General features: G+C 46.4%; 1 protein-coding gene across 4 annotated transcripts in view; it reads right to left on the bottom strand.

The window, feature by feature from the left end:
• KCNN3 (potassium calcium-activated channel subfamily N member 3) overlaps positions 1 to 23,374 on the bottom strand; it is a 169,529-nt gene that overhangs the window by 46,856 nt on the left and 99,299 nt on the right. For all 4 annotated transcript variants that reach the window (XM_043455201.1, XM_043455208.1, XM_043455215.1 and 1 more), the window contains one exon: positions 22,435 to 22,853. In XM_043455201.1, coding sequence (XP_043311136.1) covers positions 22,435 to 22,853 — 419 coding nt within the window. The remainder of the gene's footprint in view (positions 1 to 22,434; positions 22,854 to 23,374) is intronic.

The following is a 23,374-nucleotide window of genomic DNA, read 5'->3' as shown; positions in this document are numbered from 1 at the left end:
TATTTCTTTTTTTTTATAGTTTTTTTTTATTATTATTATTATTTTTTTTTTCCAGTGGGTTTGTCATACATTGATATGAATCAGCCATGGATTTACATGTATTCCCAATCCCGATCCCCCCTCCCACCTCCCTCTCCACCCGATTCCTCTGGGTCTTCCCCGTGCACCAGGCCGGGAGCACTTGTCTCATGCATCCCACCTGGGCTGGTGATCTGTTTCACCATAGATAGTATACATGCTGTTCTTTTGAAATATCCCATCCTCACCTTCTCCCACAGAGTTCAAAAGTCTGTTCTGTATTTCTGTGTCTCTTTTTCTGTTTTGCATATAGGGTTATCGTTATCACCTTTCTAAATTCCATATATATGTGTTAGTATGCTGTAATGTTCTTTATCTTTCTGGCTTACTTCACTCTGTATAATGGGCTCCAGCTTCATCCATCTCATTAGGACTGGTTCAAATGAATTCTTTTTAATGGCTGAGTAATATTCCATGGTGTATATGTACCACAGCTTCCTTATCCATTCATCTGCTGATGGGCATCTAGGTTGCTTCCATGTCCTGGCTATTATAAACAGTGCTGCGATGAACATTGGGGTGCACGTGTCTCTTTCAGATCTGGTTTCCTCAGTGTGTATGCCCAGAAGTGGGATTGCTGGGTCATATGGCAGTTCTATTTCCAGTTTTTTAAGGAATCTCCACACTGTTTTTCCATAGTGGCTGTACTAGTTTGCATTCCCACCAACAGTGTAAGAGGGTTCCCTTTTCTCCACACCCTCTCCAGCATTTATTGCTTGTAGACTTTTGGATAGCAGCCATCCTGACTGGCGTGTAATGGTACCTCATTGTGGTTTTGATTTGCATTTCTCTAATAATGAGTGATGTTGAGCATCTTTTCATGTGTTTGTTAGCCATCTGTATGTCTTCTTTGGAGAAATGTCTGTTTAGTTCTTTGGCCCATTTTTTGATTGGGTCATTTATTTTTCTGGAATTGAGCTGCAGGAGTTGCTTGTATATTTTTGAGATTAATCCTTTGTCTGTTTCTTCATTTGCTATAATCCCATTTTAAAAAGTAACAGTCATCATCATTTGTCAAATGACAGCCAGGTACCATGTGGGCCAAACCTTTCTGTGTATCATCTCACTTAATCCTCACAGTAACAAGGTTTGCAATTGTCTTTTCCTGTTTTCCTGAGTTGGAAACTCAGGTTCAGCGAGATGAGGGAACTTGCACAAAATAAAACCAGCTACGTGTGAGCTTGGGTCTGGCTGATGCCTCAGCCCCATCTTTGACACTATTACGCCTTTAGGTGGCGCTAAGTGGTAAAGAACTCGCCTGCGAGACGCAGGTTCAATCCCTGGGTTGGGCAGATCCCCTGGAGGAGGGCATGGCAACCCACTCCATATTCTTGCCTGGAGAATTCCATGGACAGGGGAGTCTGGTGGGCTACACTCCATAGGGGCTCACGGAGTCGGACACTACTCTTAGCATGGAAGAGTCTAGGATGCTTAGGACACGGAAGCAACTGAGCACTCACATGCCTCTGAAGTGAAGGCCCAGTAAGGTCGATAGGAGAGATTGCTGGGGATGCGCCCTTTCTTGGGTGTCTGATCCTGGATCTATATTACAATGAGCCAGCTTCGCGAGGGAGCGGCAGAGCCAGGCCTGCCCTGTTACAGCAGCGTAGGCTGCGCGCTGTGCAGCTGCGGGGAGCGCGTTCACACCGCAGTCAGTGTGAGTGGCGCCCCCTGGAGGGCAGTGCCGCGTAGGCCGCGGTCCCAGCTAGCGCCTCAACGGGAAGAAGGGTGTCTCTCTCCTCTCCGTTCTGCCTTCCAAGAGAATTCAAGGCAGGCAGCTCCCCAGGCGACGCAATGTTGAGGAGGGCCCAGAGCTACAGTCTCACCCGGGCAGCGTTAGGGTGGGAGGGAGGTGGGGGCTGCCCTGTGACCAAGAACAAAGAGAAGCCGCATGGAAGAAATACCCGGGGAGGGCGTTTTCTTTTTACTGTTTCCCAGAGCAGTGGGGATTCCAGGGCAGGACGTGGGGGCTCCGGTTGGGCAGCTTCCCCCGCCACGGAGAAGACGGGATGCCAAGGAGGTGAGTGGGAAGAATTCTAACTCCGCAGAGGCGACCAAACCCATGTGGGGAGCCTGGCTGTGGGGCTCTGGGGCCTGCCTGTGGAGTGAGCTGCCTCTAACCTCTAACCTCTTTCCGCAAGCTTGGGCGTCCAGATGGCACACATCCTTGGACTTCCGGGGGCGGGCTTTGGCCACGCGATGAGTGACAGGCTCTCAGGGGCTGGTCCAGGCCTGTCAGTGCCTCAGCCAAAGCACCCAGACCTTGGCTCATATGATTAACTGGAAGATCCTAGAACACATCAGAAAGAAGTCTAGTGCTGAAGCTCAGGACTTGTGTGGAAAAGGGAATGAAGACAGTCAGCACCCGCACACCCCAGCCCATGCCCCAAGAGGGGCTTTCTTGCTAGAGGAACTTCTAAATCTTCAGAGCTGGCACGCCCCCAAGGTCTACAAGAGCAGCAGCTGGAAGGAAAGGCTCCTGTGCTGGGGCCTCCTTGCTCATCTCTGTGGCCCCAGGAACAGAATGAAGGGATCCAGCTGGAGAAGAAGAGCCCAGAGCATCCCAAATTCTTTTTTTCTGCCTCCTGAACTGAGAGATTCTTGCTGGGGAAAGAGAAGGAGCAAGGCAGAAGAGAGATGACCCATCTGGAGTTTCTTCTCACTTGCAGGACCTGGACAGGGTGGTATAAAATCCCATGTGCTATCAGCAGCGCCCTTGGGAGCTCCATCTGCTCCTCTGAGACAGCAGGGGGCCCCAGGCCCATGCAGCTGCAACCCCCAACACAGGTTGGAGAGCTGGCCAGGTAGAGGAGTGGGCAGCTGCAGTTCACATCTCTGATGCCCTATGAGGCCATTTTAGAAACACACAGATTTCCTAAATGGGCCTAATGGTGACAAGTATCCTCAGGAACACAACGTGGCTGTGCTGAGGGGTTTTGCTGGCAGAATGGGATTCTTCTAGGGAGCATTAACCAGAGGCCCAGGCCTCCCAACCTCTGGGCCTTTCTAAGGAAGGGAGAAAACAACCATGGACGTACCACCAAACACCTGGGCAGGAGGTGCTTTGCCTGTTGGGTAGGCTTTGTCTCTGGGAGTCACTGAGACTTGGGGCTGCCTCTAGCCCCACGAACCTCATTCTTTCCAGGTAAGGAAATGGAGGCTGGAGGGCAGTGTGCTGGGCCCAAGTACACTAGGCTTCTCCTCACTGTGCTGCCTCTTCCTCCTCCACAAGGTACTCATCATTCAGCCTGTCATTCACCGGACAGTCAGCCCCAGGAGAGAGCCACTCAACAGGGAGTTTGGATGCTCTCCAACTTGTGTGATCCAGACAAGTTGCTTCCCTTCTCTGGACCTCGATTTCTTCATGCAAAATGTGAGGATTTTTCCAGTTCTAAGGTAGGTGTTTCTCTGATGATACTCTACCCCCACTCAACCTCCACCCAGTCTCTGGGGAGCATGTGGCTGGGCTGACTGCAGATATAGAAGCCAGTTATCTTCACAGACAGGAGGGAGGCCTTTTACAACCCATGGGGAACAAGATGAACTAAGAGCTTGGCTCAAGTGGAAACCATCCAGCAACCTCCACCCAGATCCAGCTGGCCACCCCTCGGTCAGCCATAGCAGGTGGCCACCAAATCAAACAGAACCTCTGATGGCTCCTACCCAGGACTTCTGACCACTGAACACCTGTGATTCCTGAGACAGAACAGGAGAGGGTGAGTTGGCACCCCCGCTATTATAGAAGAGTCAGAAAGGTTACACTCCGAGTCACCTGAGCCTGCCTGCCTGTCTTTCTCCCCGCTCTTCCTCCCCAACCACCCTGGAGAGGCCCCCCGAGCCTGCTCCATCCCAGCGGCCCAGCCCTGGCTCTATTTTACAGGATGCAGCCATCACAGAAGATGCTTGTTACATGTTGCTAGGCAACAAAATGCTGCCTGAAAACTACAACCCACCTCTGACACTTCATAGGGCTGGAAACCGGCAGATGAGAGGAGCCTGCCAGAACAAAGGGGAAGCGTCAGGAGGGAACACGTTGGAGCTGAGCAACCGCAGAAGCAAAATGAAAGAGCCCAGACAGTTGTATAAAGTGCCAAACAGCAAACAGATGGGGAGGAAAAACTGACTCACTGAAATGAGGGAGACAGACAGAGAATGCGCCATGGAGGAGAGCCCTCCGCGGGTCAGGTCCTCAAAAGGACTCCTTTATTTTATTTTTGGTAAAATCTGTCATGATTAGAGCTGAGGTTGTTGATAAGGAGGATGATGCTAATGATAATGATGATGATTCCTTAGGCAAACACTTATCTGTTAGCTTCTACTTTGATGAATCATTTTATGAAATACCCTCAAGCAATGGCATGATTTTCTGCAGACTTTCCAGGAAATATGATTATTTCCTAAAAGGAAGATCTCCACAGGCATCATCATCACCCCCTCACCCAAATACAAGGTCATGCGCTTGTTAGCTTAAGTGACCTTGGGCTCAGAAATCTCAAACACAGAGTGGATCAGGGAGAGCCAAGCCCAGGGGATGCTCAGGCTGGATGGCTCCCCGGCTGCCAAGGAGTGGATGTGGGCCATCAGCACGGGAGTGCCCCAGGCAGAGGACCCTCCCTCTCCAGGCAGGACCCCTGGGCCAGCAGTGAGATTCTGCCTCACATACCTCTCAAAGCCTCCATTCCTTCGCTTCTGAGATGGAAAAATTACTCCTGCCCCACCTACCTCACAGAGTGCAGGACACAAGGAGAAAGTGCATAGAATGAAAAGCCATGAAGAAGAGGATAGTGTCCCTGACTTATTAAAAAATAATGCCTACCAAAAAAATAATAATAATAAATACCTAACCACGACTTCCCTGGCAGTCCAGCAGTTAAGACACTGCACTCCCACTGCAGGGGGTGTGGATTCAATCACTGGTTAGGGAACTAAGATCTCATATTCTGTATGGCACGGCCAAAAAAACAAACAAATAATAATAAAGCCTAACCTCCTACAAGTGCTGGGCATTCCAGAAAACAGTCTCTTAAACACTTACCATCTGCTGGGTGAGAGGCAATTAATAAGCACCCTCACACAAGGTGGTGGGTTACCACTGCCCTTGGATTCAGTTTTTCTATCAGTGCAATGGAGACAACACCATAAAAGATTCTTGGGATGGTTAAATGGGATGACGAATGCAAGAATCCAGGACTCAACAAACGATGGCTCTCCTCCTTCCTCAGGCTTGAGGTCATCCTTAACTAGACTTCCGAGACCCTGGCTCAGTCTCACCAGCCCTCCGGCTTTGCCTAATTTGGCCGCAGCAACAGTCTGGCAAACTCAGGAGGATATAGTCTAATTTCTGCAATAATGAAAAGCCTCAAGACACATTTACTCCCTAAATAAAATCCACAGTTTAAATTATAAACAAGAACAAAACAAATTAAGAATGCTGGTAACTAAGTGGGAGCAATTTCATATGTTAAACTTGACAAAATAATTACAAAGCTACTACCCAGTTAACTGTATTCACATTTACTTAACTCTGTAAGTTTGACAATACAGCTGTTTACTTTATTAATTTTGACATGTACTTTCTCAGAAAACGTCTAGCCAGTCTCCAACCCCGCCTTCACCACCCCCTAAAAACTGACATCACGGCATTCAAAGATGATGGGCCATTTCCACCTGTACCTGCTAACAAGAAGTGGCTTCCCACTAAAAGTTGCTGTTTGTTTTTCTACAGCACCAATCATAATTTCCATCTAGGCAGCAGATAGCATGCCCTTAAACAAATGATAAGTTGACTTCAGAGTCCCAACTGAAAATAAAAGTTAATTCGCTTTGAACATTTTGCTTTTTCTCCTTTGGCCCCAACACAATCACAGAAGACAACTCCCTAATTCAACAAATAACCCAAGAACCTGACAGCAGGCAGTCAGGATCCCGGGGTCCCAGGCCACTTCTGCCCTATGAGTTGGAGACAGGATGAATCACTGAGCCTCATTGAGTCGCCATGTTCTAATCCACTAAACAGGGTCTCTGGACTCTATTCTGCCTGCTTACTTCTCTGGGTCGTTGGGAGAAGCAGAAGAGCAAGAGTCCTGGATTTTATGTGTTCCCCAGCTTTTTGTGCCTTCTCTTATTTGAATTTCACACTTATACAGGAAGTAGGTGAGACAGGCTTATATCTCCAACCTACAGATCAGAAGAACAAGGCTCAGGAAAGGAAAAGATCCAGTGTTCCCCAAGAACCATCTACACTCATAGGCACTTGTCTTATTTAATAGAGGGTAAATGACTTGCCCGGCTTCCCAGGTGGTGCTAGTGGTAAAGAATTCGCCTGCCAATGCAGGAGACACAAGAGATGTGAGTTTGACCCCTGGGTTGTGTAGATCCCCTGGAGTAGGAAAAGGCAACCCACTCCAGTATTCTTGCTTGGGAAATTCCATGGACAGAGGAGCCTGGTGGGCTAAAGTCCATGGGGTACCAAAGAGTTAGACATGATTGAGCACACACACACACAAGTGGCTTGCCCAAGGTCACACAGCTGGTGCCCTGTGTTAGGCTGTGAGCCAGGGTTTTCTGACTTCAGGTGTCACTGCTTTCCATTTTGTAGGCAATGAAAGTTTACATTTAGAAATATGAGGTGGTGTTATAACCATTGGCTTCCTGGGCGCTAGTGGTAGAAAACCCACCTGCCAATGCAGGAGACCTAAGAGACCCAGGTTATATCCCTAGGTTGGGAAGATCCCCTAGAGAAGGAAATGGCAACCCCCTCCAGTATTCTTACCTAGAGAATCCCACGGACAGAGGAGCCTGGAGGGTTAGGTCCATAGGGTTGCAAAGAGTCAGATACGACTGAAGCGACTTAGCACCCACTCATTACAATCATTGCTAATGTTACTGAAACTGAACCAAATGGGTTCTAGTGTGGGTTAACTATAGAAGACCTTGAACAGTAAAACAAGGAATATGACATAACCTTCTAAAGGGAGCAACTGCAGGACTTTTGGGGTGAAAGAATGTATCTAGTGATAGTATAATTTGAGGTCAGAGAAGCTACTTCTACAGTTCAGTATAAGATGACTGGGATCTGTGTCAGGGAGGCAGCAGGAAGAGCTGAGTCTGAGACATTACAGTGTAAGAACCATAGGGCTTAAGGTCTGAATAAGGGCTGAATGGGGGTGGTCATAGGCACAAAGATTGTGAACGGTTTTGAGCCTATGAGATAGTTTTGCCCCAATAGTCCTTCTCCCCTTCTTCACTGGTAAAAGAGTCCAGGAATGAGTAATGGCTGCCAACAATAAAGACTACATTTTCCCAGCCATGTGAATGACCAATGAATGTGAATGGAAATGACATGTGTTGCTTTTAAGAAATGTCTTTAGAGAAAAAAAGCACACATTATTTTGTCCCTTCCTCCCTCCTGCTGGCTAGAACATAGATGGACTAGCCAGAACTCTGGCAGCCTTCTTGAACTATGAGGAAGAAGCCATATACCAAGGCTGGCAGGACAACAAGGCAGAAGAAGCCTGGGTTGCTAATGCCATGAAGCACCACACCTGCTTCTTATTGACCCTTTCCTAGTCTTCTTCTGCATAAGAAAGAAACTTCTATTTTGTTCAAGCTGCTGTTTGTTTGGGTTCCCTGTGATTTACAGCCAAAAACTAGTACTAACTGGAAAAGTTCTTGAGAAAAAGAAGATAGAAACAGGAAAGCAGAGGGAAATGAGGGGCAGCATGATGAGTCTGGAAGGACTGATGCTGACGCTGAAGCTCCAATACTTTGGCCACCTGATGTGAAGAACCGACTCATTGGAAAAGACCCTGATACTGGGAAAGATTGAAGGCAGGAGGAGAAGGGGGTGACAGAGGACAAGATGGTTGGATGGCATTACTGATTCAATGGACATGAGTTTGAACAAACTCTGGGAGATAGTGAAGGGCGTGGAAGCCTGCGTGCTGCATTAGGGGGTTGCAAAGAGTCGGACACAACTTAGTGACTAAACAGCAACAATGATGACTTTGAACAGAGGCTTAATACATGGGACATTCGGTCTTGGCCAGGTACACAGGAGGTATTCAAGGACTCGACTCTGCCGCCACCACCCTTCTACGTCACCATTTTCTTTTGCCTGGTCTGTGCAGTGGCCTTCTAACTCTTCCTCCTAGTAGTTTTCTTGCCCATTTCCAATTTATTCTCCTCAAGGTGCAGAGTGATAGTCTTAGAATGAATGAGGTTGTATTGCTTTCTGACTTAAAACTTTCAGAGGCCTCCCACTGCACTTGCCTTTGACCCCTTAACACGGTCCCTGGAGTCCCCTCTGCAGCTCAGGCCTTGCACAGTCACATGCCCATCCATATCACTCTCCTTCCAGCCACTCCACAACCATGCTCTTTGCCAGCTCAGGACCTTTGTACATACTGTTCCCTCTTCTTGGAAAGCTCACCCCCTTGGTCTATAAATGACTCGTTCCTTCCCATCCTCTAGATCTTAGCTGAAACATAACCTCTCTGTGGAGAGACCTTCCAAGCAGGTCCCACCTGAATAGGCTTCCTCTCCAACCCCATTACTTAAAAATCATTGCAACCTTGTTTATCTTAACACCTTCAACAGTATGTACCATAGATTTGAAAGTACATACACGTGTCTTGAGTTGTTATTGTTCTACACGGTCTTCCCTGGTAGACTATAAATCCCATGTAGGCTTATATGTGTGTTTTACTCTCTAAGGTATATTTAATGGCTAACACAATGCCTGGTGAACTGTAGGGCTCGATAACCATTAACATTATTGTTACTCAGCAAGTGATTCATAATTGAGCGTTACAGCTCAGGGGACTGACTTGGCTCAATGTTTAGACTTAGGAGGTGAGGATGCATTCTTGAGAAAGTGGATGCATTCTCTGGGGTGGAGAATGTCATTTAGGAAGCAAATCTGATGGAGGAAAGAAGGGAGTGGGGAAGACCAGTATGAAATGGTCCAGAGAGCAGAGGGTAGAGGGAATGAGCTCAACATTTGGGCATTCCCTGTTTAAAGATATGCACGGGTCTGATAAACCACTGCTTTTATCAGCAGGAAAACTAAGGCAGAGAAATGGGCTCCTAGACCAGATCCCCAGCAGGGGATATCCATGGAGACCAGTAACAACTCCAGACCAAGCGTATACTTACAAATCTATGGCACATACTGTTGAAGGTATTAAAAGAAACAAGGTTGCAATGATTTTTTTTTTAAGTAATGGGATTGGAGAGGAAACCTACTCAGGTGGGACCTGTTTGGAAGGTCTCTCCAGAGAAGTTGTTTCAGCTGAGATCCGACGGATGGTAAGAAATGAGTCATGTCCTGGAAACAGGACATGAGCGTCTTGACACTTGAGTCCTACCTGGTTCTCCACTTGGCTCAACACCCCCGGGCCTGAACTCAGCCGTGGCTCAGTCAGGTGGCGGGCCGAGTGGTGTGGGGGTGCTGGTGACAAGGCACAGATTAGGCAGGGCCTGTGCAGGTGAACTCAGGGAATATTAACGAAACAGGGTGTGGGGCTATAGGATAGGATTGTCCAGAGTGCTACACCTAAACAGACATGTGCTCTGCCTCTCACTCCCTAATTCCAGGTCATTTTGCTTGTTCTGGGAGATGCTTGCCCTTGCTATGGGCCACTCTCAAGCTGCATTAAAAAATAATGGTGAGGAAATGGGAGGGTGCCTAATCCTTGGGGCACTGTGTTCAGTCTGGGACCTCCAACTGGTGGAGACATTGATGAACAAGGAGGAGGGTGAGCAAGAGAGTGGAGTCTGATCAGGACAGAGTCCTGTGAGGACTTGTTGAAGGATCAGAGACCTTTAGATTGAAGAAGATGAAACCTGAATTCTCAAATATTTAAGGGGCTTCCCCAGTGGCTCAGCGGTAAAGAATCTGCCTGCAATGCGAGAGAGAAAGGAGACTCAGGTTCGATCCCTGGGTGGGGAAGATCCCCTGGAGGAGGGCATAGGCAACCCACTCCAGTATTCTTGCCTAGAGAATGTTAGGGACAGAGGATCCTGGTGGGCTACAGTCTATGAGGTTGCATGCACAGTGGAAGAGGGAAGACAAGCCTGCTTCACTGGGTACTCAGCACGTGCTAAATACTTTGCTTTGTGCTAAGGGCTTTTTGTGAATTATCCCATTTCCTGGATGTCCTGAGGCTAGCTTGCTCAAGGTCATGCTGCTTAAGAGGTGGAGCAACACCCCAAGCCTGTCTGCCTAAAAGGCAATGGTTTAACCACCAGCCTATGTTGCTTGAATTTTTGTGTGGCTAAGGAAGACAGTGTTAGGACCCAAGTCAGAAACTGCAAGGAATTTAATTTGAACAAAGATCAGGAAGATAGTTCTAAGTCAGAGTTGTCTGCAGATTGAATTGAATAGTTATTTAACTTTTTATTTTATATTGGAATATAGTCAATTAACAATGTTGTGATAGTTTCAGGTGGACAGTAAAGGGACTCAGCCATACATATACATGTATCCATTCTCCTCCAAACTCCCCTCTCATCCAGGCTGCTACATAACATTGAGCAGAGTTCCCTGCAAGACAGTAAGACCTTGTTAGTTACCCATTGTAAAAAGAGCAGTGTGCACATGTCCATTCCAAGCTCCCTAACTATCTCTTCCCCCTCATCCTTCCCCCTGCCCTGGCAACCATGAGCTTGTTGAATGAATGGTCTTTTAGAGTGATGAGTTCCCTGTCCCAGAGCATGGTCAGTAGAAGCAGCGTGACTCTAGAGAGATTAAGTATATGTACAATGTCCAAGGTTGATGGTGGAACCAGAAGCCAAACTGCCTTTTAACCCTGAGTTCAGGCTGTAACCAGCCTCTGAGCACTGTCACCACTGTGTCACTGCATGTATTGGCTCAGCTGAAACATGTTTAACATTTTCAAAGGGAGTTTTACTCACTAGACTCTGTGCCCCCTCTATTGTGGGGGTGTTGAGCCCATCTGGCCCTTCTCAGCGTGTCCGTGCCTGTCTGGGGGCTTTATTGGCAGGCAGATCCCATGAACTTCTTGGGAAAACAAAAGAACCAGGTGTGATAGGGTTGGTGGGTTCCCAGGGCCACTATTCCCAAGCCACCAGGGGACGGTGGTTGCCAGGGAAACTCTTGGGCAGCGTGCAGAGCTAGAAAGTAGGCATCCAGGTGGGGTGGGAGGTGGAGTGGGGCTGGGGATGCTCAATGAGGTGCCACTTGGAGTGTAGCATATCTCACCCATATTCCCTTCCAGCTCAGCCTCTGGGAGGCTGGAGCCAAGTCTCAGGGGATGGAGGAGACTCTATTAAGTGGAAGGAGAACATCTCATGAAAAAAAAATCCCCCAGCAGCTATGCTATGAGAGCAGGAATGCAGGGTTTCACACTAGCCTGGGCATCATCAGCCATGCCCACGGTGGAGGGGGGTGGAGAGCACAGGGTGGCAAGGAGTGCACATGACGTGTGCCAGGCCACTGAACACATGGAGAAGGTCTGTGCGATGAGGTCCCATCCCTTGCTGGTGGGGGCCTGCACTGAGATGCAGGGCACCATGGGATCGCCAGGGGCAAACAAAATCACCCCAAAGTTGAAAAATGGAAAAGTTGACAGAATGTAGATTTCCTGTCTTGACAAATGTCAGCCCACAAATAGATGTGGCTGACGCAGCTTACAGGAACCCCTCCCTTTTCCTCACCTTGGCTCCCTCCAAGGATTCCCACCCTTGTAAGATTTTTGGCATTGTCTCCTCCTAGTGGTGCAGCCTTTTTTCATTTGGTCCTGGGGAAGAGAAGCCTGGGTCCCCTTAGGCATCTATGATAAAAAAACAAGCAACTTCCCTCTTATACATCAAGGATGGTACTAACTGTGTACGGTTCTGGGTGGTATCAGAAAGATGGTCATTCCAGCTCTTTTCTGTAGGGCTTGATTCTCAGATCCTGGCTGAGAAAGGTTGAATGATTCTCTCCAGCTGGAGAAAGAGCCCTGTCCTTATCTGGATCCACCCTAAGGCAAAAATCCTGGAGGCAAAAAGGCACTGGCCACCTCTCAGCACCAGGCTTCCCCAGTGGCTCAGCAGTAAAGAATCCGCCTGCTATGTAGGAGATGAAGAAGATACTGGTTCGATCCCTGGGTGGGGAAGATCCCTTGGAGGAGGGCATGGCAACCCACTCCAGTATTCTTGCCTGGAGAAGCCCATGGACAGAGGAGTCTGGTGGGCTACAGCCCATTGGATCACAAGGATTCAGACACAACAGAAGCGACTCACCACAGCACCTCCCAGTGAGAGAGTTTAGGGAAACCTAGTGTTTAGTGTAACAGAGGCAGGAGGAATTTGGAGATTGACTTGACTGTTAAAATAGAATGGTTTCTCTGTACAACAGAGTTCACTTTGCACCCACAATGTCCCAAACTTAGTGCTTCGGAATGCTAATTTTGGGGGGCATTTTCCTCATTTCTTGATTCCCCTAAGAGGTGTCATTCATTACTTATCATTTGTGAATGTTATTTAATGTAAATAAAAGTACAAATAAACCAGTCACAAATTAACAATTGCCACGCTAAATTGTCAAAGAGCACAAAAACACTGCCAATAAGAAAGAGGAAAGAAGTTTTGAATCAGAAATAACAGAGAAAGAGCAAGTGGTCTGTGAGCCAGTAAGGATGGGGGGAAATGCAAAACATGCCCAGGAAATAAGAATGGGATTCTGCAAGAAGCAGGAATGAGAGGCAACGCTGGGACAGAGGACCAGTCCTCAAGTTTACTCCTGTGTCTCTGGGCGCGGGCGCCACAGCACGGTTGAACCTGAACTCGGGCAGTGCCCGGAGCAGCCGACTGACTCCTCCCCGAAGCCCGCCCCTGCCCGGAAGCCCCGCCCACCGCCCCGCCCCCGCCCGCCCCGCGCCCCCTGCACCAGCCTGCTCCAAAGGCCTCCACCTTGCAGGAAGCACCTGCAGGCTGGCGGTTTCTCTCGACTGGATGGGGCGCTCCCGCGTCATCATCGCTGGGCCCCCAGAGCCTGACCCACCCAGACCCGGTCCTGAAGAGCTAATGCCAGCCTGGCCTGGGATCACACCTAACCTGCAGACCTCCACCTGCTTGGACACTGGTTCTAGGTCCTCCCGTGGTCACCCCGCGGCCACAGAGGGGCTGTAAGTGTCACCCCTGCCTGGGGGAGGGAGGACCCCAGCCTAGGCTTACGTCGTCCGGTTACCTTGTCCACTGAGGCCAGTGCCTGCTAGATCTGAAGAGGAACCCTTTAGGAAGGAACTTTTATTGTGCTTCTCTGAGAAAATTACATGTAAAAACTGAGTGAGCCATTCAACTTTACTTTCAAGCCCTGTTGATACAACATGTGAGTTTCTGTGGAAGATGAGAAGAGGGACTTTGTGGAGGGAGAAAAAACAAAATGATCCCTCTTTACATTAAAACACACACACACATATTGTCGTGCATGCTCATTGCAAGTAAACTGTAACCCAAAAAATCACATGTAACATCCCACAGAAAACAATATATGTATTTTCCAAGCATTTTCTATGTGTGCTAGATATCTATTTTTAATTGGTAACATCCTATATAATACTTTTGTATGATCCTTTCAAAAAATATTACATCATGACTTTTTCCTACTTTATTATAGTCTTCAAAGGATGGGTTTTTTCAAAAAAATTGTTGCCTAATTACCCATCATATGGATGTGCTATGATTTATTTAATTGCTTAAATCCTGGACACTTACTTGGTTTCTGATTCTCCACTATTGTAGAATGCATCTGAAGGACCTTGACATAAATTGATTATTTCATTAGAATAGCTTCCTAGAAGGAGAATTCCTGGGTTAAAGTTATGAACTTGTAAAGGCTCCCTTGACATACTGTTAAATTGTTTTCCAGAAAGGTGGTGCTAATTTTCCTTCTTGCCATCAGTATGAGAGAAACAACCCACTCACTCTACCACCAACAATAACAACTTTCTTCAGCACTGAATTACATTTATTTAAAATTTTGTCAGTTCCAGAGAAGAAAAAGCAATTCCCCTTGTAGTTTTAATTTGCAGTTCTTTGATTTGAGAGGCTGTGTTTTTCATTTTATTGGCTATTTGTATTTCTTTCTTTGTGGCTGTGTTTTTATTTTTAGCTTTTTTTTTTTTTTTTTAACTGAGAAGATGAGTTTTTCTGATTGGTAACTAAGATTGCTTTGTACAATAGAGATATTTACCTCTTGTCATGTTTGCTGCCAATATTTTTCCTAGTATAACATTTGCCTTTTAAATAAGTTTATTTTTTTGAAGAACAGAAATCCAAAATTGTATGTATAATGTAATCAGATACTCCAGTGTTTTCCTTCACATTTCTTTTCTTCTAAGATTTTATGCTTAACAATTCTCTCCCATCTCAGGATTGATTAAATATTTACTTTGTTTTCTGGAGTTTGTTCATGGTTTCTTTTTATATCTGACTCTTTGATCCACCTGGAATTTATTTTGGTGAGAGGTGGGATTCTAATTTGATTTTTCATCCAAGTATCCAATCTTTCCATTAACATCTATGGAATAATCTATTGCTTCCTAATTGGTTTTTTCCCTCAAATATTGAGTTCTCACATACTAGGGTTTATTTTGAAGGTTTCCCTTAGGTTTCATTGATCTGTCATTACTGATTTTTCAGCAATGCCAGAGAGACTTAATTACCTTTGTTTTATAATACATTTTATTAATAATATCTGGTGGAGAAAGTCTTTCTCAAAGGTCTTTGCTTTCAAAAAAAAGTTAAGCTATTCTCTTTTATTTATTAAATTATCCTCAGAATCAGTAGGTATTCTGCTTTAAAATTTCTTGTTTTGTGTTTTCTTTTTTTCTTGATTAGACTTGCTAAACATTGATACCTTTGAGATTTACTAATTCTGTTTTTAAATTCATTAATTCCTGTCTTTGTTATAAAACTAATTTGTTCTCCTGAGCCTTTTTGTTCTCCTAATGAATTCAATTTACTTTCACGCTTCTTTTTCTCAGTGTAAAACTTTAAGGGTATTTTTCATCTGAGCTCAACTTTGGGCACATCCCAAGTTTTGATTTATAGAGTTGTAATTTTCAAAATAGTCTTCAGTGGTAGTTTGAATAATTCTCTTTTGATCAAGTTGTAATTGAGGAGATTGCTTTCAAAACCCTGCTGCCCCAAAGTTTCCTTTTAGTTGAAGTTTTATGGCCTTGAAGTTAGAGAATATGCCTGAAATTTTTTTCTGATGTTTTGAGATGTGTGGCCAAGAAGTTGATCAATTTTTGTAAATGTTCAATGGATGCTTTAAAATTGTATTATTTGTTTATAGGCTACAAAGTTCAAAATTTATCAGTCAATTAAAACATTAAAAACTCAGATTCTCTATCTCCTTATTTATTTTTGCATAAAAGTTCACAGTGTTACTGTGTATAATGCATTTATCCAGATTAAATGCTTCCTTTGGACCATTTAATGATTTTGGCTTTGAATTCAATTTGGTTTAAAATGAAGATTTCTACTCAATTGCCCTTTGGTTTGTACTCACCTAATACATCTTTGCCATTCATTTATTTATCTGGACCTTTCTATTTAAGGTACCTCTTTTGTAAACAGCGTAACATTAAGTTTTGCAATTAAATCTTATCTAAGTAAGGGACATTGTCTTCTAATTGGGGAGTTAAATTCAATTCTGTTGATTGTGAAAATTTTAAGTTTGGTTTCCTTTCATCTTTTTTCATGCTGTTTTTCAATTTTTCCTTCCTGCCTCCTTTATTTTTCTGTCTTTGATGATGTTTGTGTTACTCATCCAGGAATGTGGAAAATGCACCTTCTCTTGGTAGGAAAAAGCGAGACTCTGACAGGAGGCTGGGGGGGTCTCAGGTCTGCAGACCCCTGGTTCCATGACCCAAGCCACATTGCAAAACCGTAACTTCCCTGTGCCTCAATTTCCTCCCATGCAGGATGAAGATAACAATAGTCCCCATGCCTCATGGAGCTGTGGTCTGGATGAAGCAAAACAATACCTGACTGACGCTACTGTTATCATCATTAGACTTACAAAATTCTACCTGTGGTTACCTTTAGCTTTAAAAAATGATTTAAACTATATTTCTCTAATTATTAAAGTTGAGAGATAAGGCTTTTAAAATTCTCTTCTACTTAAGATGATGAATTTAGCATGTATTAATCAATCCTTTCTAGACTTCTCTCACCTTTTTAATCTGTGGGTTAGGAACCCTCTCACTATTATTGAATTATTTTATTGCATACATTTACTCTTTCCAGAATCTACTCTTTCTTTGACATTAGAATTTGGCTACATGGTCATGTTTAAATGTAGTCTGGATCTCATGTTTACCTGGCTTCAGTCCTGTCCTCCTGTCTTTCTTTCATACTGTTCCATTGTTAAGATCCTAACTACGATTCATCCCTGGGTCAACTAATATACAAGCTCCCTGCAAAATGTAGGTTGTAACCTTCTAAGCCCACAAAACTCCAAGAATGACCCTTTTGTTCCCTCATGTAAATGACACTAATGCCCCAATGTCTCCCAGAATTCAGGGTTCCTAAGGAGAAGTCTGCTCCGTGTTGCCTATGTGCATCTCGGATTGCATACCTTGTTGTTGTTCAGCCGCTAAGTTGTGTCTGACTCTTTGGGACCTCATCAACTGCAGCACACCAGGCTTCCCTGTCCTTCACTATCTCCTAGACTTTCCTCAAGTTCATGTCCATTGAGTCGGTGGTGCTACCTAACTATCTCATCCCCTGTCGTCCCCTTCTCCTGCCTTCAATCTTTCCCAGCATTGGGGTCTTTTCCAATGAATCAGTTCTTTGCATCAGGTAACCAAAGTATTGGAACTTTTGCTTCAGCATTAGTCCTTCCAATGAATATTCAGGGTTGATTTCCTTATGTTTAACCATATAATTCAGTAAATTTTCCAGAAAAAAAATTTTTCCCCCTATTGTAGCTGGAAAACAGGAACCTTTTTGATCTGACTAATCTTAACCTCCTCACCACCCCTCTGGCCAGCCAAATCTGGAAAAGTTTTCTTCATGTATGTCCTTGATTATGCTTTTATCTAATTTATTATGGTTTCTTCCTCCAAAATAACTCTAGTGCTAGGATTTAGCCTTGACTCTGCAGCTTCTAATTCTGTCCTATTCACCCTCTTCTCTCATCTCTTTGTTCTTGTCTTCTACTTTCAGAGAGAACCTTTAACTTTGTCCTTCACATTCTGCATTAAAAAAAATTCAGCGCCCTGATGTAGATTTTCTTTTTGCTAAAACAGTTGTCCTTCTCTGTGAACTCTAGGCTTATGTGAACTAGATACATTTTCATTTCCTGTCTGCCCACTCTTCTCTATGATGACACCTTCTTGCACCCTATAAGGGATACCCAAGAATCTTCAAATGTTGCTTTTTGTTCCTCATAAGCAAACAGTCTTCGGCATCTTGAGAATTATTTTCCTCTTAACACTGCAGATTTGCTTCAAAGGCCTCATATAGGATTCCCCTTCCCTTCTCCCTACTTTCCTTCCCCTCCTTACTCCTCCCCACTCCACTGCCCATTGCTAGGAATCCAACTTTGAAGGAGGAGTGATCTATCCAGACCTGGCACTGGCAGCAGGATGGCCCCAGGCTGCTCCTCTACCCTAAAGGAGGCTGAGTTCCCCTTTCTCCAGCTAGAGGGCAGGGTTTTGGGTCTAGCAAATGTGAATGTGAATCTGTCACATTCATCCAATGTGACAGATAATTTCCTATCCTTACTAACCAGTCTTCTCACTCTCCAAACCAGTGGTTTGCAACCTCTAAAATCACGGACCCCTGATAGTGCAATTTTTCTGAGCATCACCCTCCCCCTGCTCTATGGATATTTATTATGAATTGTTCTATAGCTTGGAAGCCTCTTCTTATCTTCCTTGTGATGGGAGGGGTGGCTCTGTTTTAATGAGAGAAAGAATGGCCATTCATGGTTTTTCTCCCGTTCTAGCAGCCAGGTCTCCAGAATTAAATTTCTCACAAAAATGCCAATGTACAGACACAGATGGAAATTCATACCATCATCACCAAGGACTTGTGGATAGGCTGGAAGTCCTGAGGTACTGATACAGCCTGGGGCCTCAGGAGAGAGGAGACCAAAGGGATTCCATCCAAGAGGCTAGGAGGTCATTTACTAAGCTTGGCTAGGGATCACAAGCCTCGGCTCACTCTGTCAGTGTCATGGGAGGCCCTGTTGCTTCTCCTGGGAAGAGAAGCACCCATATGTGAGCTGGTAGACTTCTTTCGGGGTGTGCCCCCTGAAAAGGAAGCCCCCTGCCTCACCTGGTGGCCTTTAGGCCTGGGGCCTCCGACGGTCTCTCCACCAGCTAGGCTGCTCGGCGTGTGACAGTGCTTAATGAGGAGGTTCCTCGCATGGGCTCTGGGAAGCCTGTGGGAGGCAGGCACACGGCCAGGAGAATCCCAGAGAATGCCGAGTGCCACAACTGTCAGCCTCGGAACCCATGATGTAATGCCGCGGCGGGGTCCAGGGAAAACAAACCTGCTGTTGACGCTGCCCTCCCAGCAACCAGGCACTGCCCTCCTGATAGCAGGCTGCTCTGGGTAATCACCAATTCCCTCTCCCCCTTGGAAGGAGGAAATGTGAAAAACCTTTATTGTCACATAAAAGCCAACCCCAGCTATGAGAAATGTCTTTTCAAATGAGGCTTGCTGAGGAGGGATTTCCATAGCAACTTCAGAAGTGTGTGTACACAGCTAGAGATGCATCCGGGCTGATGAAACCCACCTGCAATGTGAACAAGCCCCGCTCCGGGTATCAGCAGAGGAGAGTTTTTTCGAGAACCTGTCACGCTGCTATGTGACCTTGGGCAAGTCCTTTACCCTCTCTGCTGTCTCAGGTGACAGAACTGTCATTCCATCAGGCTAAGAGCAATCAAGACCATCTTGTCCACACTGTCCTCCCACCCTGGCCGAGGCTCGGGGCCTCCACAGCAGCCCCTGCCTCCAGTTTCTGTACAATCTCTGGCTGACTAATTCCTGTCTCTGCCAGTCTTGCTTATTATTTGACATTGAGGAAGGGCAATGCTCATTTGGGCTTGGTTCTAAAAGAAATTGCTTGGTCTTTGTAAAAGCAGTGCTTTGCCTGATTAGGAAAAAAATATACTTGTTCATCTTTGCTTTCACAGCTCCATAGGTCAGATGCCTGGGAAAGTCACTGAGATGCTGAGATGTGAGTGCAGGTTTGCTGGGCCTACACTTAGGATCAAGACTGGTGGGGCCTGAGGGATGGAGGACGGGGGAGGGGGAGAGGTTCTAGTATCACGTGATCCCGCAGGAGTCCTGAAACCAGCAAGGCCCTGCAGAGCTATCCTGCAGGGGATGGAGGGGCTGGGCCTTTAAACTCCTACACTGACAAGTCACTGGATGCTTGCTGCCCTGGGCAGGAGGCTTGACCCTGGCTAAGGCAGCTGCCTTCATCCAGAGCAATTCTGCCATGGCCAACAGCCCCAGCTGAGGGAATGAGAGCCTGGGTGGAGAGGGGACCCCTGGGTGGCCCACCACAGCATCCACTGCCTACACTCGGATATGTTGGAAATTAACGTGAAGGTGGCCCTGAAAACAGGGTGACAAAATGGTTAATAGCACAGACATCGGAGGCAGGCAAAACAGCCAGACTGGGATTTAAGCATCAGTCTCAGTGGCTTTAAGACGCTCGGATCGGGAACGTCGCCAGGAGAGTTTAGGCCACAGTTTCCTTCTAAGTGCAGCACTTGGCCTGGGCTGGTGAGACAAATATAAAGTTCAGAGTCAGAAGCAAGTTCAGATTCCAGCTGCATGTATCCGGGCTCCTCGGGCCAGTTACTTTACATCAGTTTCCTCCACTCTGAAATGAGACAGTCACAGTGCACGCTCACAGGTCTACTGTGAGGGCAAATGGAGTGGGCAGTGAATTAGTTCACACAGAACTGGCACAGGGAAAGTGCCCAAGAAACAGGGGTGATGACAACATGTGTTTTAATACACCTCATGTGAGATCTAAGCAGACGCCTCCTGGTCAAAGGGCCTTTTCACAAGAGAAGGGGAAACTTTAGGAGGACCTTTGATTTGCTCATTGCTTCTCTGTGCCCTTGCCTTGAGCTTCAGCTGGGCATGTCAGTCATCTCTGCAGACAGAGGCCCATGGGCTGATGGGGGCCAGGTCAACCCAGTCCCAGTGTGGAGGCCATGGAGGGTCATCCAGTGCAACAGAGTACTTTGAAAGCTACACATTTTGAAGCAGGCTTATCTTCCAATAAAAAAGCATCACCCATACTTCTGACAGGTTCAATAAACAATGAAACTCACTTGCTGGTACTTTGTTCCATGTTTGCTCATCTGAGACAATGGGGTGATGATACACACCAAACAGGATCAATTTGAGAACATGGAAGATTTCAAACACCTTAAAGGGCTATGTAAATTCAATTATTATTGTTGCTAGAAGACTCAGCTTTGATCAGTTACAAAGGAAAACAAGAAGAGCCTAGGTCTACCTATAGTAGGCTTGTTCTAATTATTAAAAAGCAGCCACAAGACTCCCAAGAGTTATCAAGAGACCTCTGTTATTATTATTTATTGTCACTATCACTATTATGGAATACATTTCACATATGTTATCTTACCTGGCTCCAACAACAAATCCTAAAAAGTTGGTATTATTAATTCCAGCTTGCAGATGAGAAAACTGAGGCCCAGAGAGGTAAAGTGGCACCATATTGCTCAACTAAGAGGACTTTGGGCTTGGAACCCAAACATATGCTTTCTCCACTGTAGAAAGAGTGTCTGCTTACCGGAGAAGGTTCATGAAGCCTGGTGAAGTATGGTCCTACTTAGAACAGATGTTATAATGTCAGCTGTTGAGTAATGATGGGGTTCTGAATACATGGGTATCGTGTGTCCTTCGGGCTTCATATGTAAGAAATGTGTCCCAGCTTGGTACTGGTTCTGAGAAACTGACCCTGCCATATGAAGGGGCCCCTGCCCGGCTGTAGCAGAATGACCTCTTTTTTTGACTGTGTGTCTGCTGACCAAACATCTGAAAGAACTGTCTGCATACAGAACATTTTCAAAATAGGTGGGAAATGTGGTTCAGTGCACACCTGAGATGTTTTTAGACCAACTCTCCTCCAGAATTCTCTTGCTTGTTTTCTCTGGTGCATGGAATATTCGATAATACAATTTTAAGTGATGATGAATAAAGGATGACTACAGGATCTGAGTAAATTACACAGGATGCGTGACCAGGCCTCCCAGTATACTAAAAATTACCTCTCTCAAGTGAATATAGATCGTCCCTTCTATCTCAAGTGATCCTCATTTTAAAATGAGGACACCGAGGCTCAGAGATGTGAAGTGACTTGCTCAAGATCTCACGGCTACACAGGAGCAGAATCCAGGTTTTTAACCTCCATGTTCAGACTCCACATACAAAATCAGAGAAAAATGAACGTCCAGAACCATCTTGAAAGGGAGAGGAGTCAGAATGGGCAGCTTGGCGATGGCTGTGGAAGGGGGTAACCATGGACCAACCTTGAGCCTCAATGATGGTAGTTCTGAGGCTCTGGGATGATGCCCTAGAGCCTCCGATCTCTATTAGGCCATCACCCCCTCCTCTCCTACCTGTCACTTCTGAGTCATTGCCCCGCCACCAGCCTCCTAAAACAACGGTTCCCAAAGTACAGTTCACCAGTGCAGTACTTCTCAAATGTCAGGGTGCATACAAATCACAAGCGAAGTTGTTAAAGTGAAAATTCTATTCAGTAGTTCTGGGGTGAAGCCTGAGATTCTGCATTTTAACAAGTTCCCAGTGATGCTGATGGGTCTGTGGACCAAATTTTTGAGTAGTGAGGCATCAATAGTAATGTACAAGGAAAAGCACTTATGGGTGAATATGCTTGAGAAAATCTGGACTTAACAAAATTAAACTAGTTTCATTACTGCAGGACTTCTCAGAGCCTTTAAAATGCTATTGAGCATCCTTTAACTCCAAGAGGGAGAGGTAACACAGAAATCATAAAGTGTTATATGTGAGAAAGGAGTAATGATATAACCAGGATGCTTTGAGATATATTGGTTTACAAAGAACAAGAAATGAGGAAGATTATACATGCATTTTTCCCAGCTTACCTTGGTTCCAATGTTTCAATGTTGCAGCTCATATTCAGCCCCAACTTGGTCCTCCCCTTTCCCATTTTCTCCTGAAGTGTTTGGGTACATGCCTGTTTCTTCCATCAGACCACATACATCTGGGCCTCCCTGCTCCTCCTCCCTGCCCTCATCCCAGCATGAGCAGTGTGCCCGGAGGCCCCAGGTGAGTGCAGAACCGGACCCACGGGAATACCTTTCACAGACGCGGACGGTCCAGGCCGCGATGATCCACAGTGAGATGCTGAACACAAGCAGCACAGTGCCCGGGCAGATGGTCATGAGGGTCTTCATGACGAAGCGGGTGTTGAAGTTAATCTTGTTGAGGGCCCCGATGCTGCGGGACGAGGCGTCAGTGAAGAGCTTGCTATGCAGTAGCATGACGCGGGCGATCAGGTACAGACGCAGGAACATGGGGATGGACAGGATGATGTCCACGTCGGCCTCCGCCCGTGAGGGTGTGTAGGAGAAGGCCAGGCGTGCCGTCCAGAAGAACTTGTACTCGCCAGGAATGGGGTGGATGGCGCACACCAGCATCTCCAGGCTGATGTAGAGAATGCGCTCGTAGGTCATGGCTATCCGCCAGTCGTCCGCACCATTGTCAATCACGAAGAGCTGTGGGAGCAGAAAGCCTGTGAGCGCACCAGGAGGGAAGCACACAGTGGGGGTAAGGGAGGATGGGGCAGCTGATCCACCCCGGGGCCCTCTTTGGAGACCTCGCTTGGGTGAAGGGAGCCCTGGAGGGGGAGTCAGGAGACCTGGCTAAGACACGTCAATCTCTGGGTCTCCATTTCTGTAAATTGCTCCCCAGGATTCCTTCCAGCTCCGAGGGGCCCCTACCCTGGCTGCGCCATGACTAAGAAGACGCACAGCTCACTTATACTGAACAGTTCCCTGGGCCCCTGCCAGGCCCTGAGCTGAGCCCTGAGGGGGATGTGGAGATGAAAATGCTCTGTTTCCTCAATGAGTGAACTCACGGGGGCTAGCCGGGGTGTTAGCGGTGAGGGCCCCAGAGCCAGACTGCCTGGATCTGGATCCTGATCCCTACACCAACTAGCTCTGTGACCTCGAGCCAGTTACTGAGCCTCTCTGTGCCTCAGTTTCCCCCTCTGGGGACAATGAGAGTAACACCTGCC

The sequence above is a fragment of the Cervus canadensis genome, chromosome 2 (assembly GCF_019320065.1).
Source record: "Cervus canadensis isolate Bull #8, Minnesota chromosome 2, ASM1932006v1, whole genome shotgun sequence".
NCBI lineage: Eukaryota > Metazoa > Chordata > Mammalia > Artiodactyla > Cervidae > Cervus > Cervus canadensis.
Note: the sequence above shows the minus strand (reverse complement) of the source record. Positions and strands in the feature narration are given on the sequence as shown.